The 15,879-nt window shown below is 41.7% G+C and overlaps 1 protein-coding gene across 1 annotated transcript in view; it reads left to right on the top strand.

The window, feature by feature from the left end:
• The window catches only part of LOC126480788 (uncharacterized), an 86,932-nt gene that overhangs the window by 57,734 nt on the left and 13,319 nt on the right, over nucleotides 1–15,879 (top strand). Inside the window, exon 3 of the mRNA XM_050104103.1 lies at nucleotides 11,169–11,246. Within this exon, the coding sequence (XP_049960060.1) occupies nucleotides 11,169–11,246 (78 nt within the window). The remainder of the gene's footprint in view (nucleotides 1–11,168; nucleotides 11,247–15,879) is intronic.

Below are 15,879 nucleotides of genomic sequence, written 5' to 3'. Positions count from 1 at the left end.
GAAATTAAGTGTAAGCATAAACGATCAGGTGACAAATACTCTCCATTTGTCCTCAGTTCAAAAAAGAAATATTTGCAAAACACTCTCTAATCACATTCTTTAAACTGACTATCACTGGCTTACTTTAGAATCCAAAAAAACTGAATTAGTTTCATTTTAGATATGCACGTGTTCCTTTTACAAATTTTCAAACAGATTGAGATCAAATCTGAGTTTTTTTTAGAACCATAAAAGGAACAGTAACTTCCTTGGCATAATCCGCTGGGTCCCAAGCACTAATTCTATCTTAACATGTCCATGGGTGTATGGATGTCAGTGCATTCCAGTTAATACGTCGACTGTGCATCAACAACGTGTACTCATGCACAGCCCATCATTACAGGACAACATTAAAATGAGGTGAGCAGTCTGATCCATAGAAACCGTGTAAGGCAGTCAGACAACTGCTCATTAACAATGTACAATCCTGAGAAATCTGTAGCTGTATAAAACCACATGAGCACAGTGTATGGCGAAATCCACTATCACAGTTTATACATTCTGTCGGCACATAGTCTGTCAGAGGTAACTGGAAAAGGCAAGAAAATAGCGATATGTCCACACCAAAGCACAGCATCTGTTTCAGTCAGAAAGGTCCAAGGATCGTGACAAGCATTCACTCCATGAGTCAAATTCACTGCCGTAAAGTAAGGCTGCGACGTCTCCAGAATCCACAGTACTGCACGCCCGCGGTCGCCCATTGTGTACGGCGGACCCGTTAAACAGATCGCATTCACAGGTAGCGGCAAGGGTCCTTCCAAGCGAGCAAGCAACCGCCTTTCCTCGGGGCTCCGTGCACCGACTGACTGGTCACCTCCGCGTCCCGACAGCCACCAGATAAACGCTTCGCAACCAGAGGTAGAAGACCGCCATGGACAAGGATGTATAGCCAAAATATAAGTCTGACACACTATGTGATCGAAAGTATCTGGATACCTGGCTGAAAATGACTTACAAGTTCGTGGCGCCCTCCATCGGCAATGCTGGAATTCAATATGGCGTTGCCCCACCCTTAGCCTTGATAACAGCTTCCACTCTCGCAGGCATACGTTCCGTCAAGTGCTGGGAGGTTTCTTGGGGAATGGCAGACCATTCTCCATGGAGTGCTGCACTGAGGAGAGATATTTACAGGGATGTTATTGTCGTGCAACCAATCCGCCACAGATCGTTTATTATGAACAGGTGCTCGATCGTGTTAAAAAATGCAATCGCCATCCCCGAATTGCTCTTCAATAGTGGGAAGTGGGAAGAAGGTGTTTAAAACATCAATGTAGGCCTGTGCTGTGATAGTGCCACGCAAAACAGCAAGGGATACAAGCCCCCTCCATGAAAAACACAACCACACCATAACACCACCGCCTCCGAATTTTACTGTTGCCACTACACACGCTGGCAGACGACTTTCACCGGGCATTCGCCACACCCACACTCTGCCATTGGATCGCCACATTGTGTACCGTGATTCGTCACTCCACACAACGTTTTTCCACTGTTCAATCGCCCAATGTTTACGCTCATTGCACCAAGCGAGGCGTCGTTCGACATTTACCGTCGTGATGTGTGGCGTGGGAGAAGCCGCTCGACCATGAGATCCAAGTTTTCTCACCTCCCGCCTAACTGTCATAGTACTTGCAGTGGATCCTGATTCAGTTTGGAATTCCTGTGTGATGGACTGGATAGACGTCTGCTTATTACACATTACGAACCTCTTCAACTTTCGGCGGTCTCTGTCAGTCAACAGACGAGGTGGGCCTGTAATCTTTTGTGCTGTTCGTGCCCTTCACGTTTCCACTTCACTATCACATCGGAAACAGTGGACCTAGGGATGTTTAGAAGTGTGGATATCCCGCATACTGACGTATGACACAAGTGACACCCAATCATCTGATCACGTTCGAAGTCCGTGAGTTCCGCGGAGCGCCCCATTTTGCACTCTCACGATGTCTAATGACTACTGAGGTCGCTGATATGGAGTACTTGTCAGTAGTTGGCAGCACAACGCATCTAATATGCAAAACGTATGTTTTTGAGGGTGTCCGGATACTTGTGATCACGTAATGTAGTTTCAGCCAGGACACACGGCACACTACTGATATTTTTGGATGGGATTCAAGCATAAGTAAATTTTAAGTATTTGTAAAGAGAAAATTTGTGGTAAGTTCCTATGGGATCAAACTGCTGTGGTCGTCGGACCCTAGGCTTACATACTACTTAATCTGACTTAAACTAACTTACGCAAGGACAACACACACACCCATGCTCGAGGGAGGACTCGAACCTCCGACGGGGGGAGCCGCGCGATCCGTGGCAAGGCGTCCTAGACCACGTGGCTATGCCGCGCGGCTTGTAAACAGGATGTAAGACTTTTTACAATAAATTTTTACTGTATTGTTCCCAAAATAACACTTTGTTTCAAAAAAGGGTCTTTCTCTCCTGTCATAATACAGAGTTACATAAAATGTAATAGTCAGCTAGCCGGTTGCACACAATAAAAGAAAAGAAAAACACGTTAACCAGGATTCGATAGTTGTAAGACTATCTTCATTAGAATGGTAAAAGCTACCTAGAAAAATATATAAGGTATAAATAAAAAATATACATAAAATAGATACATATTTGAAAATTATCAACCAAAAACAGAAAACTTTACTTACATGAAATCACATAATAACTTTATATCCTCAGCAACAATGATCTCGACAAATGACATGTTTGCGTTCCATGAGTCAAGAATAAAAATCATAATAAAAAAGACAGACAGTTATCACAGAATGATAAAACCATGGCTGCAAGCGGTGGCACAAGTTAACAGCTGTAGCCGGCTAAGACCGCCACGTACGCAGTAAGAGGCGTCATACTAAATGGCATGTAAGCCGACACTGCCATGAAGTGGACAAGAGGATTAGTAGTGCCATCTAGTAACAAAACAGCAAACTTACAAACAGCTGCCTTTTTAAAGGTAGTTTTAAATAAAGTAAAAAACTGACAATGACAAGTGGATAAGGGAAACAGACATCTCCGACGCTACTGTAGTGAAAAATTAAAAAATCAGGCAGTTCTAAGTAACGACTCTAATTGTTCGTTAAGAATAAAACCGTCTTTAAGGGAGAGGTGTTTGTAAATTCCCAATTCTTCAAGGATATTGAGTCTGAAACCTTTTTTCTCGGAGTGTAGGATACTGATATCTTGTAGTTGTTTGGGTTTATGTCCTGTGATTAACAAGTGGTCGGCAAAGTATGAATTATGAATATTAGTACCTTTTTTTCCAGGAAGATGTTCTCTAAATCTTACAGACATAGCCCACTCCGTTTGTCCTATGTAATAGGCCGGAAAGAGTCACAATCGATTTTATAAACTGACTTTTGCAAATGAGACTGTGTTGAATCCAGACTGTGAATAAGATTACTTTTTAGAGAATTATTGGCAGAAAAAGCTACTTTGCAATCACATTTGATTTGCAGATGACGCTGTATTCTGTAAGAGACAGAACCAAGAAATTATATGGAACTAAAATTTCTCTGATCATTTCGGTCATTAATTGAAAATTGATCAAAAACATTGCAGTTAATAGTGGCTACGAACCCAACATAGTAAGTAACATTTTCAGTAGTAAAACGAAGATCAGAATCACCAATCTGGGCGTTTCCATGAATGACGAAAAGATCAGAAAAATTTTATTTCCATACCATTTCTTGGACCTGTCTCACAGAATACAGTGTCTTGTGCAAAACAAATATGCTTGCAAAGTAGCTTTTTCCCCCAATAAGGCTCTAAAAAAGTCTTATTCACAATCTGGATTCAACACAATCTCATTTGCAAAAGTCAGAAATTTATAAAATCGTCTGTAACTCTTGTCCGGCTTGTTACATAGGACAAACTGTGCGAGCTATACCTGTAAGATTTAGAGAACATCTTCCAGAAAAAGGGATACTAATATTCATAATTCATCCTTTGCCGACCACTTGTTAATGACATGGCATAAACCCAAAGAACTGCAAGATGTCAGTATCATACACTCAGACTCTATATTCTTGAAGAGTGAAAATTTTCAAACACCTCTCTCTTAAAGGCGGTTTTTTTCTTAACGAACAATTACAGTTGCGTAATAAAAACTTCTCAAGGTTTAGGGCCGTTACTTAGAACTGATTGATTTTTGAATTTTTCACTACAGTAGGGTCGAGGATGTCGGTTTCCCTTATCTGTCATTGTCAGTTTTTTACTTTATTTAAAACTACCTGTAAAAAGACATTTACTATTTTTGCAAATTTTCATATTGCGCATTATCTGGGTACTATATGTTACTAGTGCATACCTACAGCCATGTAATTTTGCTCTTAACGCATATGTATATAATTTTGCCGTTTTGTTACTAGATGGCACTACTAATCCTCGTGTCCACCTCATGGCAGTGTCGGCTTACATTTTTTATTATGATTTTTATTCTTGACTCATGAAACACAAACATGTAATTCGACGAGAGCACTGTTGCTGAAATTATAAAGTTGTTATGAGATTTCATGTAAGTACAGTTTTCTGGTTTTGGTTGAAAATTTTCACATATGTATCTATTTTATGTATATTATTTATACCTTATATATTTTTCGAGGTAGCTTTTACCATTCTCATGAAGAGAGAACTATCGAAACCTGGTTGATGTTTCTTTTTTTTTTTAATTGTGTGCAACCGGTTGGCTGACTATTATATTTTATATAACTGCATACACGGTTGCTGAGCTCACAGCCACAGAATGTTTAGAATAACACAAAGTATAAAATAATTGTCAGTAGCTTGTCTTTTCATTTGCAGTGCACCTGAGGATTGGTGCGAATGAGCCATCTCAGTATTTTAACGTTTCGTATTATTTAGATCCGAACAAGGCCTACTGTCTACCTTTTGGAACCCTCCCCGATATAATGATGATGCAATTCTTGCAGCACTGCATTTTTCCTGGAAATATGTTGCCTCCACAGCTACAGTTTACAACAGACGACTTACTACCACGAACGTACTAATTATGGCATTCCTCAATGAAATGCACCATTATTAGCACAAAACATAAAAATCTTTGAGAGCTAACTATTACATGAACTTTGCTCAACCACTGCTTACTGGCTAGTATGTCTACTGCAATCTGTCTGCTGCAGACTTCTTCCAAAGAAAAGCCGCACCAAAGAATGGAAAAGCCAAGGCCACCTCCTAACCATATGATGACCGCTGTCTGCGGGGACCGCCTACCGCGCATTTCTCTCAAAGAAAAGGCGTTAAAAAAAAAAAAAACGAAACAGAAGAAGCAGCTTGGAATTTAAAAGGCGTAATGACTTCGCTATTAAGGTAGTCGAATACCAACCTTTTCTTTATAATAAATTATTTCTTCCTCGAGAAGAGAACAGATTTTCACAGTTATGACTGTTGCAAAGAGATATTAGCATAAGCATGTAATAAAGCAATAATCTGCTAATTTCTCTCTCTGAATGTCAAACACACTGACGCAATCATTAATGAGTTGTCTATGTTACTGATACATTACGAAAAATTAAATGTGACGGACAGCGGAAATATTGTCTTCAGATGTAGCTTGATTGATCCGAGGGGGGATAGGCTGAAAGGACAATTCGCAAGTAACCAAGAAATTAATTTGGTAATTTGCTGATAGGAGTGGAATGTGGGGTTCCAAAGTTTAAATACTGTAAGTACGTGGAATAGATGCAGTGTCCAGCAGCTATGCTGGTGGTCAGGCATGGATCCGGGGTTGGATTCTTGGATTTGGGGATTGGCTTCTAGTTTGTAACTTTCTCCTCCCTCACCATTCCCAAACATAATTTGCTGATGTCCACTTTTAACGTCCCATATTGCCTAATATTTAATAATAATAATAATAATAATAATAATAATATAGAATGCTTAAATATGATAATAATAATAATAATAATAATGATAATAATTCCCTATGGTTGATGCTTAGTACATCGCTTTGGCAACCTTCAGCAAACCACTGAACAGTATCCTGCGTTAAACGCAGCTGTATTTTTGCGGAATTCCATGCTATTTTTAAACAGTCTTCATCCTACTTTACTTCCCAAAATTTATCTAAGTAATTTGAGAATCGATACACGTAAAAATATGAAAGCTTAAATGTCTTTTTTCTTTTGGGTGGAGGGAGGGGGTGAGGTGGGAGCGAGGGATGGTTTGCCATGACTCTCCTTAGATCTGCGCCTGATGCAGATGTGAAAGATCTTGCACAGAGTAGTTTAGCGTGGAGAGCTGCATCAAACCAGTTTCAGATTTTTGACAACAAGGTTCACAAAAAGCGCTAATTCTCTGATCGCATTCTTTAATTCAAAAAAGTTGCAAAAGCTATTTGTATCATAGGACCATGACTGATATATGCAAAGGTATTTTATTTATCTCGCCGTGGAAAACGCTTCACGAATTGGAATTCATTTTGTTTTGTCATTTCTGAACGTGAAGTATGTCCGGTACTACACCTTCAAGTGAAATTTTTCAAACATACTCGCAGGATATAAAAAGACACAAGTCGACTCCAGCGTCCTTACTCGCTCTTCCCCGTGTCTAAAGGCTGCCGCTGCTTCTTGCAGCGAACTGTGTCCCGGCCTTGGACCTTGTTCCTGAGGCTGCAAGTGTCGTGTGCTGTGGTTGCTAGTTGTAATATTATCTACCAGCAGACAGACGGAAATCGAACCTTTGTTCCGCATGTTGTTCGTGTCTTAGCCGTATCTTTCATTTTTCTTCCGTTTATGGCGGTATTCAGGTGGTAGACTTGGGTACGTCACCAAGCGACTAACAAGACAAGAAATTAGTTCACTAAAAACAGTTGTACCCATGAGCTTCCAGTCGCTATAACGTAACGTCCTTATCGAGAATAAAAAACAACATTTTACTGTCAGTACATGAACTCATTACAGCTCTTAGGAACCGAAAACTGTGTTGTAAAGACTACACTGACACGTGAACTTCATTTATTGCAATTCCCTCAGGAATTGGTTTCTGTATGAAGAGTAGTATAAACCACTTAAGTTATGTACTACGAAAAGATGAAAAAGACTGTCCGCTGAACGGATTCTGTGACACATGTTGCTGGAACTTCTCTCCTTCCTGAAAAGCACCTGATCCAGAACCTCGTACCGTGTAAACAAACATATAAAAATCTTCTTCTTACAGATCTCAGTTCTCAAGAGATGGCTTTATTATAACAATCATGGTTACTACTGAAAGTACTTTCTCTTATTATTGTGGTCGAAAAGACGAAAATTACAAATTATTCATACAAAAGAGTCCATCCCCAGGTGTAACCGAAAAAATTTATTTGTGAAAGACTTTGTACGATAACGTCGCCCTAATCAAGAAGTGGAAGCACTAATAATCGTTCGAGCTACTTTTTGACATGGAAAGGGATGATATTTTTAATTTCAATTTGAGTAGACGAATCAATGTGACAATATATTTTTCGGAGTTACCGTCAAATGACCAACTGAAGTATTCGACGATTTCGTCTCTATGTGTTCGTTAGGTAAAGTCATAGTGTGACAAACTACCGTTATTGCAATATTGCGCGAATAAATTAATGCTATATGGTGTTAGGGATTCACAGACAAAATAGTTGCTCCAAACGCGCTTATAAGGAATATCTTCCCGCTCGCTAGGCGCTTGTGCAGCCGTTTCGCATCGAGCAGGTTTTGCACTCGTAATAGAGGCGGACGCTGCCACGCCGCAAGGCTAACGTGTCGCAGAAGGCCTTCTGCGGCCGTGTAATGGTGTGTGAGGGATAGCTATCTCTGGCGGCCCGTGTGAACACGTGGGAGAGTCCCCAGCAACGCTCTCTACCTGTCGCCCCACAATGGCACTTCAACCTTTCAAGCACCTGACTTTGATGGAGATATATACAGGTGTACAGGTACAGCTGCTCATGCAGCTTCAACACGATACCACAGTTCATCAAGAGTAGTGACTGGCGTATTGTGACGAGCCAGTTGCTCGCCACCATTGACCAGACGTTGCTGAGAGATCTGGAGAATGTGCTGGCCAGGGCAGCAGTCGAACATTTCCTGTATCAAGAAAGGCCCGTACAGGACCTGCAACATGCGGTCGTGGATTATCTTGGTGAAATGTAGGGTTTCGCAGGGATCGATCATTTATTGCGGGTCGTAACACATCTGAAATGTAACGTCCACTGTTCAAAGCGCCGTCAATGCGAACAAGAGGTGACCGAGACGTGTAACCAATGGCACCCCATACCATCATGCCGGGTGATAGGCCAGTGGCGATGACGAATACACGCTTCCAATGTGCGTTCACCTCGATGTAGCCAAACACGGATGCGACCATCATGATGGTGTAAACACAATCTGTATTCATCCGAAAAAATGACGTTTTGCCATTCGTGCACCCAAGTTCGTCGTTGAGTACACCATCGCAGGCGCTCCTGTCTGTGATGCAGCGTCAAGGGTAACCGCAGCCGTGGTCTCCGAGCTGATAGTCCATGCTGCTGCAAACGTCGTCCAACTATTCGTTCAGATGGTTGTTGTCTTGCAAACGTCCCCATCTGTTGACTCAGGGATCGAGACGTGGCTGCACGATCCGTTACAGCCATGCGGATAAGATGCCTGTCATCTCAACTGCTAGTGATACGAGGCGGTTGGGATCCAGCACGGCGTTCCTTATTACCCTCCTGAACCCATCGATGTCATATTCTGCTAACAGTAATTGGATCTCGACCAACGCGAGCAGCAATGTCGCAATACGAATAACCGCAATCGCGATAGGCTACAATCCGACCTTTATCAAAGTCGGAAACGTGATGGTACGCATTTCTCCTCCTTACACGAGGCATCACAACAACGTTTCACCAGGCAACGCCGGTCAACTGCTGTTTGTGTATGAGAAATCGGTTGGAAACTTTCCTCATGTCAGCACGTTGTAGGTGTCGCCACCGGTGCCAACCTTGTGTGAATGCTCTGAAAAGCTAATCATTTGCGTATCACTGCACCTTCTTCCCGTCGGTTAAATTTCGCGTCTGTAGCACGTCATCTTCTTGGTGTAGCAATTTTAATGGCCATTAGTGTAGTTATTTCATTATTATTTGTTGTCAAACATAACCAGATAATTGCTTGTCGTGAGACTATCAATAAAATAATTTAGCAGCAAACACCAGTAGGTGATAGTAACGGCGCGAGACAATGGTGTCATGAAAGACTGTTCTGGATGTCATGTTAATAATCGAGCACAAGAGAGAGAGATTGGAGATATCACACACTGTTTGCATTCACACGTGCCAAATCCACGTGGAACTATTACAACTCTAAACAATCTTTCATTGACTTGTCGCGGACTACGGCATGAACGGACTACCGAGTATGCCGTGATTCCGGAGAAACTGACGCCGCCATAGTACACTGCCATCCCCGTCAAGGTACAAACAACGCCAGTCGCCATCGGATAGCTCGAATTATAATAGCAGACAGGCAGATATCCCTCCAGTTCAGTGCTGGACAAAGAAGCAGCCACATTAATACAGAAAAATTTCGTCGCTGTGAGAGAAGCCACCGACCCTCACGGGTACTGCTGAAGGAGTGGCTCACATTGTAACTATTGAGTGGACGCGCGGCTCACATGGAAAACGCTGTGTGGACTCAAGTGTCGCACAAAATGTCGTTGCCCTAGAGTGGCGAGGTACGACGGCGTAGAAATCATAAGTGGCAATGGCACAGTCTCGCCAACAGTCTGGTAATTAACAATAGTATCTTCATTTTGTTTATACTTTCTACACTAGAAGCTGCTCTGGGACATTAACAAGATGGTATATCACATCGATGACGTGGCTTAAGTGCCTGAAGATGAAGTCTTAGTTGCTTCGAGGTCTATAGCAAATACATTAAAACAATAAACACAACTAACAGGAAGAATATTAATAAGAGACTAGCCTTAGTTTCAGATAGCACAATATTTCACAGCTGATGTCTCCATTGTCCATCGCTAAGAAAGAAGGAACAGTGTACGTAAAACGTTTACTTTCTCCGAGATAGGACGCCTAACATGTGTGCCATCGTCCCTCATATATGCTTACAACAGGATACAGGCTGACAAGCCTTATGCACCAGTTCCTCCTTCTTTTCCTAACCTGGAGGCTAGTTAAATAATACACTGCATTATTGTATTACGCTCACTTCCGCATTCTGTCAGTATCGATTGATGAACATTCCGAGAGATGGGGTTATTTCATCTGTCCTCAGTTCTTTTCGGAACCCCACCTGGGGTTCTGTCGAGAGGGATGTGCACAATTTGAAGCCTACATGTGGACGTAAAGCAGTCGTGGATCAGCGTGGCTCCCTATCACTTGGACTGTCTAGCGTAGCCTTATTCTCGGAGTGCAAGAGAAATGTGCACTTCATCAAGCACGTTTCGCGTTCGGTGGCTTTAGTAACCTAGTACTGTCACCGTCAGTTGTCAGGTTCACGGGGCTTCCCGAGCGGTTGTAAGCTATTAATCCATCGCCAGCTCGAAAGTGTGTATAGGTCTAAGAAAATCGAATTATTAAAACAAATGTTCAACTCTCGAGTTCTCTGTTTGTAAAGTTCGTAATTTGGCATTGTTCAACTGTCTAACAAATGTTGTTGCGGCTGAGAATGTGTAAGTGCCAAACGTCTCATATCTAAAGGATGATTATCGCCGCCGTTCTACCGTAAGTACCAAAGCTTCGACACAGGAAACTTTAAAATTTGGGAAACCCTCCGAAATGTACACGTCGTTGCAGTTGTGGTTCATTAATATTGTCAAAAAAATACTACAGACCGGTAGCGAGCGGCTCTTTCAACTACTATAATAACGTCTAAATATTTTGCAATTTGTAGTTTATGCACGAAATATTCAACGCGTCGAATCTTAGAACATGGCAAATGTTTCGTAATCACCTTAACAACTCATTGATTCATCTGTAGTTGATATTGTGCACATCACACCAGTTTCGTCCCACCGTTGCTTGAATTCCAGCACCAGTTCCGCTCTCTCCGAGATCTTCCTTTTCTCGACTCTTAAGCTATCATTTGTTTGCACTCCCTTGAATCAGTCGGCTGAAGCAGACACCGTAATGAGCGGACTCACGTGTTGTGTTGCAGCCGAGTGTCACTCACCCAGGAGGAGATGTCGGCGCTTCACTCTTCCACGCTTCGGCCGCACGCTCCGCCCGTCGTCAAGTAAGCATCTACCAAAATTAACTTTTGTATTGCTGGAGTAATGATTGTAAGTTAACAGTCAATAAAATGTCTCAATTTGTTCAGAGTAGATAAATAAATAATAAACATACATCAATGTTGAAAATACGCAGATGGAAATGTAGTGTTATTCGATGAAACTCCAACTTGATACTAGCCAAACTTTGAAGAGATGTTCTTCACATAAAGAATATTAAACGAATAAACATTCATTCCATTTGGAGCTGATGTCCACCATAAGCATCATTACAAAGTGAGAGCCCCAAAATCAAGCATACTTTCTTGTATTCTTTATGGTATGGAAGCAAACAGCCTTCGAGTGTCATCTTTAGGGATTTTTTTTCTGCCACGCCAGAAGCACCGTCCGTGTCAGTTCACGAATGCTGCTGACTGCATGCTGGAATGAATGTAAATGACTTCCTATCAAAACAACTGCCTAATTTAGTCTGGTTTCGGACAGTTACCGGTGTCGGCCGGATTCCTTCGGCCAACGTGTTCCATTCAAAGGTGTAACTGGAGCGCAGGTTCACTGACGTCACGTCGTGTGACAACCAACAGAGGAAAAGATTTCCGCCCAAATATTGGGCATTACCAACCTTCCCTTTGTTCCGTCCAAGGATAGACCAAGATTCGCAAAGGCAGACAGTGTGGGAGATCCATTAACAGAGACATCTGTATGTTGGGTCGGTGTATAGTTCGTAGCATTTTTCCACAAGTTTAATAAACACAACAGATAGTCGTCAATAATATATTCTCCTCCACTATTTACAACAGTCTGCCAACGCTGGCGTAGCTTTTCGATTCCGTGAAAGTAGAAATCACGTGATTTTGAGGAGAAGAACTCGTCGAACCATGTTCGCAGGAAAGGAAGGTCCTTGAAGGTTGTTCCTTATATTAGCATAGAGACACCATTTGTCGTCACCAGGATGAGACTGGTCGACGTTGTTCACGAGACAACTGATGACGTGCAAGCAGTGATACACGTACGTCCACACGCTGACTTTTGTGATTTTGGCTTAGAGCAAGCGGTATCTATTCGCCAATTTTTTGAATGTTCCGTATTGTATGGAAACCTTGCACGATGGTGGGACGATCATAGTTCATAACATCTGCCAATTCTCGAGCACACTGACGTGGATCATTGTGGATTAATGCGTTTAAACGATCTTCATCAAATCCCGAAGATGTTCCTGAACGTGGAGAATCAGTAATGTCAAAACGATCCTCCTTAAATCGACAAAACCATTTTCTTGCTATGGTCTGACCATTGCTATTATCCTCATGCACGACGCAAATGCTTCTGGCTGCCTCCGCTGTGGATTAATAAAAATGGCAATTGATAAATAAACCCATAGCAACCGGAATACCAACATGAAAAACAGACTCGCTAAGAACTTATGCACCAACCTAATACGTCCAGCGATAGTCGCTTTGCAACAAAGCAGCGGCACGGAGATATGACTACCTGTACAGAGATATGGTGCAGAGAGGTGGTGATTTAAGGTAATGGGAACTGGGAAAAACTGAAAGAACCAGTGGTTATCCAGATTTTAAAAAGTAGCATCAGGCAACGACTGACTGGGACAGGGGTAAGGAACACATCAGAAGACGAATGGGTATTCTGGAGATACGTAATAGTGGACCCACCAGAGGATCAAATGGGTAAAAAGCCAAAACCCATTACAAATCGTTGGGTAACGTACGAGTGGTTGAATCTAACTGATGAAAAGAGAACATATTAAAATGCAGCAAATGAAACAGACAGCAGAAGATACAGACATCTAAAATATGAGACTGACAGGAAGTGCAAAATGACAAAGCAGTAGTGGCTAGAAGAGAAATGCAAGGGTGTAGGAGAATGTGTAACTACGGGAAGGATAGACACTGCCTATAGGAGAATTAAAGACACCTTCGCAGAAAGCAGAAGCGGCTGTATGAATATCAAGAGCTGAGATGTCAAGCCAGTTACAATCAAAGTTGGGAAAGCTGAGTGGTTGATCGAATATATAGGACTGTTTAAGGGAAATGAGCTCGAAAGCATTATTAGATAAAGGAAAGAGGAAGAAGATGAAAATATAAGCTGTGACGCTACGAGAAGTATTTCGCAGAGCACTAGAAGACCTAAGTCGAAACAAGGCCGCTGGAATAGATTACATTTACTCGAAATTATTGAAATCCTTGGGAGAGCCATCCACGAGAAAACTATCCGATCTGGTGTGAAAGATAGGAGACAGCCGAAATACCTGCGTACTTCAAGATGATTGGAATAATTCCAATTCCGAAGAAGACAGCGTCTGACAGGCCTGATAATTAACAAATTACTCCCATACCTTTAATAAACTATGGTTGCAAAATACTGAGACTAATTTTTTTACAGGAGAATGGAAAAACTGGTCGAAGCAAGACTCGGGAAAGGCCAGTCTGGTTTTTCTAAGAAATGTAGGACATACTAGACAATACTGAGCCTACATCTTAGAATGTACGTTAAAGAAAGGCAAACCTACGTTTATAGTATTTACAGACTTAGAATAAACTTTCAACAATGTTGATCGGAATGCATTCTTTCAGTGTACTATACATGGAGCGAATGGATATTTTCAAGTTGTAAAGAAACCAGAGTGCACTCGAAGGATACGAAAGTGAAGCAGTGGCTGATAGGACGTGAGGTAGACTATCGCCGATGTTATTCAATCTTTACATGGAGCAGTACTGGAAACCAAGAAGAATTTGGGAAGGGAATCAAAGTTCAGAGAAAAGAAATAAAAACTTATTGTTTGCTGATGACATTGTACTTACGTCAGAGATGGCAAAGGACTTGGAAGAACAGTTAAAAGGATTTTTTTTTTTTTTCATCAGTCTTCTGACTGGTTTGATGCGGCCCACCACGAATTTCTCTCCTGTGCTAGCATCTTCATCTCAGAGTAACAGTTGCAACCTACATCCTCAATTACTTGCTGGATGTATTCCAATCTCTGTCTTCCTCTACAGTTTTTGCCCTCTACAGCTCCTTCTAGTACCATGGAAGTCATTCCCTCCTGTCTTAACAGATGTCCTATCATACTGTCCCTTCTCCATATGAGTGCTTTCCCCATGCTCGTTTCCTCTCCCATTCTGCGCAGAACCTCCTCATTCCTTACCTTATCAGTCCACCTAATTTTGAATATTCGTCTGTAGCACCACATGTCAAATACTTCGATTCTCTTCTGTTCCGGTTTTCCCACAATCCATGTTTCACTACCAAACAGTGCTGTACTCCAGACGTACATTCTCAGAATTCCTCGAATTAAGGCCGCTATTTGATATTGGTAGACCTCTTGCCATTGCTAGTCTGCTTTTGACGTCCTCCTTGCTCCGTCCGTCATTGGTTATTTTACTGCCTAGGTAGCAGAATTCCTTAACATCATCTACTTGGTGACCATCAATCCTGATATTATGTTTCTCGCTGTTCTCATTTCTACTACTTCTCATTACCTTCTTCTTTCTTCGATTTACTCTCAGTCCATATCCTGTACTCATTAGATTGTTCATTCCTTTCAGCAGATCATTTAATTCTTCTTCACTTTCACTCAAGATCAATGTCATCAACGAATCGTATCATTGATATCCTTTCATCTTGAATTTTAATTCCACTCCTAAACCTTACTTTTATTTCCATAATTGCTTCCTCGCTGTACAGACTAAACAGTAGGGACGAAAGGCTACGTCCTTGTCTTATACCCTTTTTAATACGAGCACTTCATTCTTGGTCGTCCACTCTAATTATTCCCTCTTGGCTGTTGTACATATTATATATGACCCATCTCTCCCTGTAGCTACTTTTTTCAGAATGTCGAACACCTTGCACCATTTTACATTGTCGAACGCTTTTTCCAGGTCGACAAATCCTATGAAAGTGTCTTGCTTTCATTATTAACCGCAACGTCAGAATTGCCTCTCTCGTGCCTCTACCTTTCCTAAAGCCAAACTGATCGTCATCTAGAGCATCCTCAATTTTCTTCTCCATTCTTCTGTCTGTTATGCTTGTAAGCAACTAGGATGCATGAGCTGTTAAGCTGATTGTGCGATAATTCTCGAACTTGTCAGCCCTTGCCGTCTTCGGAATTGTGTGGATGATGCTGTCCCGAAAGTCAGAAGGTATGTCGCCAGACTCATACATTCTACACACCAACGTGAATAGTAGTTTAGTTGCCACTTCCTCCAATGATTTTAGAAATCCTGATGAAATGATATATATGCCTCCTGCTGTATTTGATCTTAAGTCCTCCGAAGCTCTTTTAAATTCTGATTCTAATACTGGATCCTAAATCGACTCCTGTTTCTTCTTCTATCACATCATACAAATCTTTCCCCTCATAGAGGCTTTCAATGTATTCTTTTCACCTATCTGCTTTCTCCTCTACATTTAACAGTGGAATTCCCGTTGCACTCTTAATGTTATCACCCTTGCTTTTAATGTCACCGAAGGTTGTTTTGACTTTCCTGTATGCTGGGTCTGTCCCTCCGCCAATCATTCCTTTTTCGAATTTCTTCACATTTTTGATGCAGCCATTTCGTCTTAGCTTCCCTGCACTTCCAATTTATTTCATTCCTCAGCGACTTGCATTTCTGTGTACCT

The sequence above is a fragment of the Schistocerca serialis genome, chromosome 1 (genome assembly GCF_023864345.2).
Source record: "Schistocerca serialis cubense isolate TAMUIC-IGC-003099 chromosome 1, iqSchSeri2.2, whole genome shotgun sequence".
In the NCBI taxonomy this organism is placed as follows: domain Eukaryota; kingdom Metazoa; phylum Arthropoda; class Insecta; order Orthoptera; family Acrididae; genus Schistocerca; species Schistocerca serialis.
This window is presented reverse-complemented; position numbering and strand designations above follow the sequence as displayed.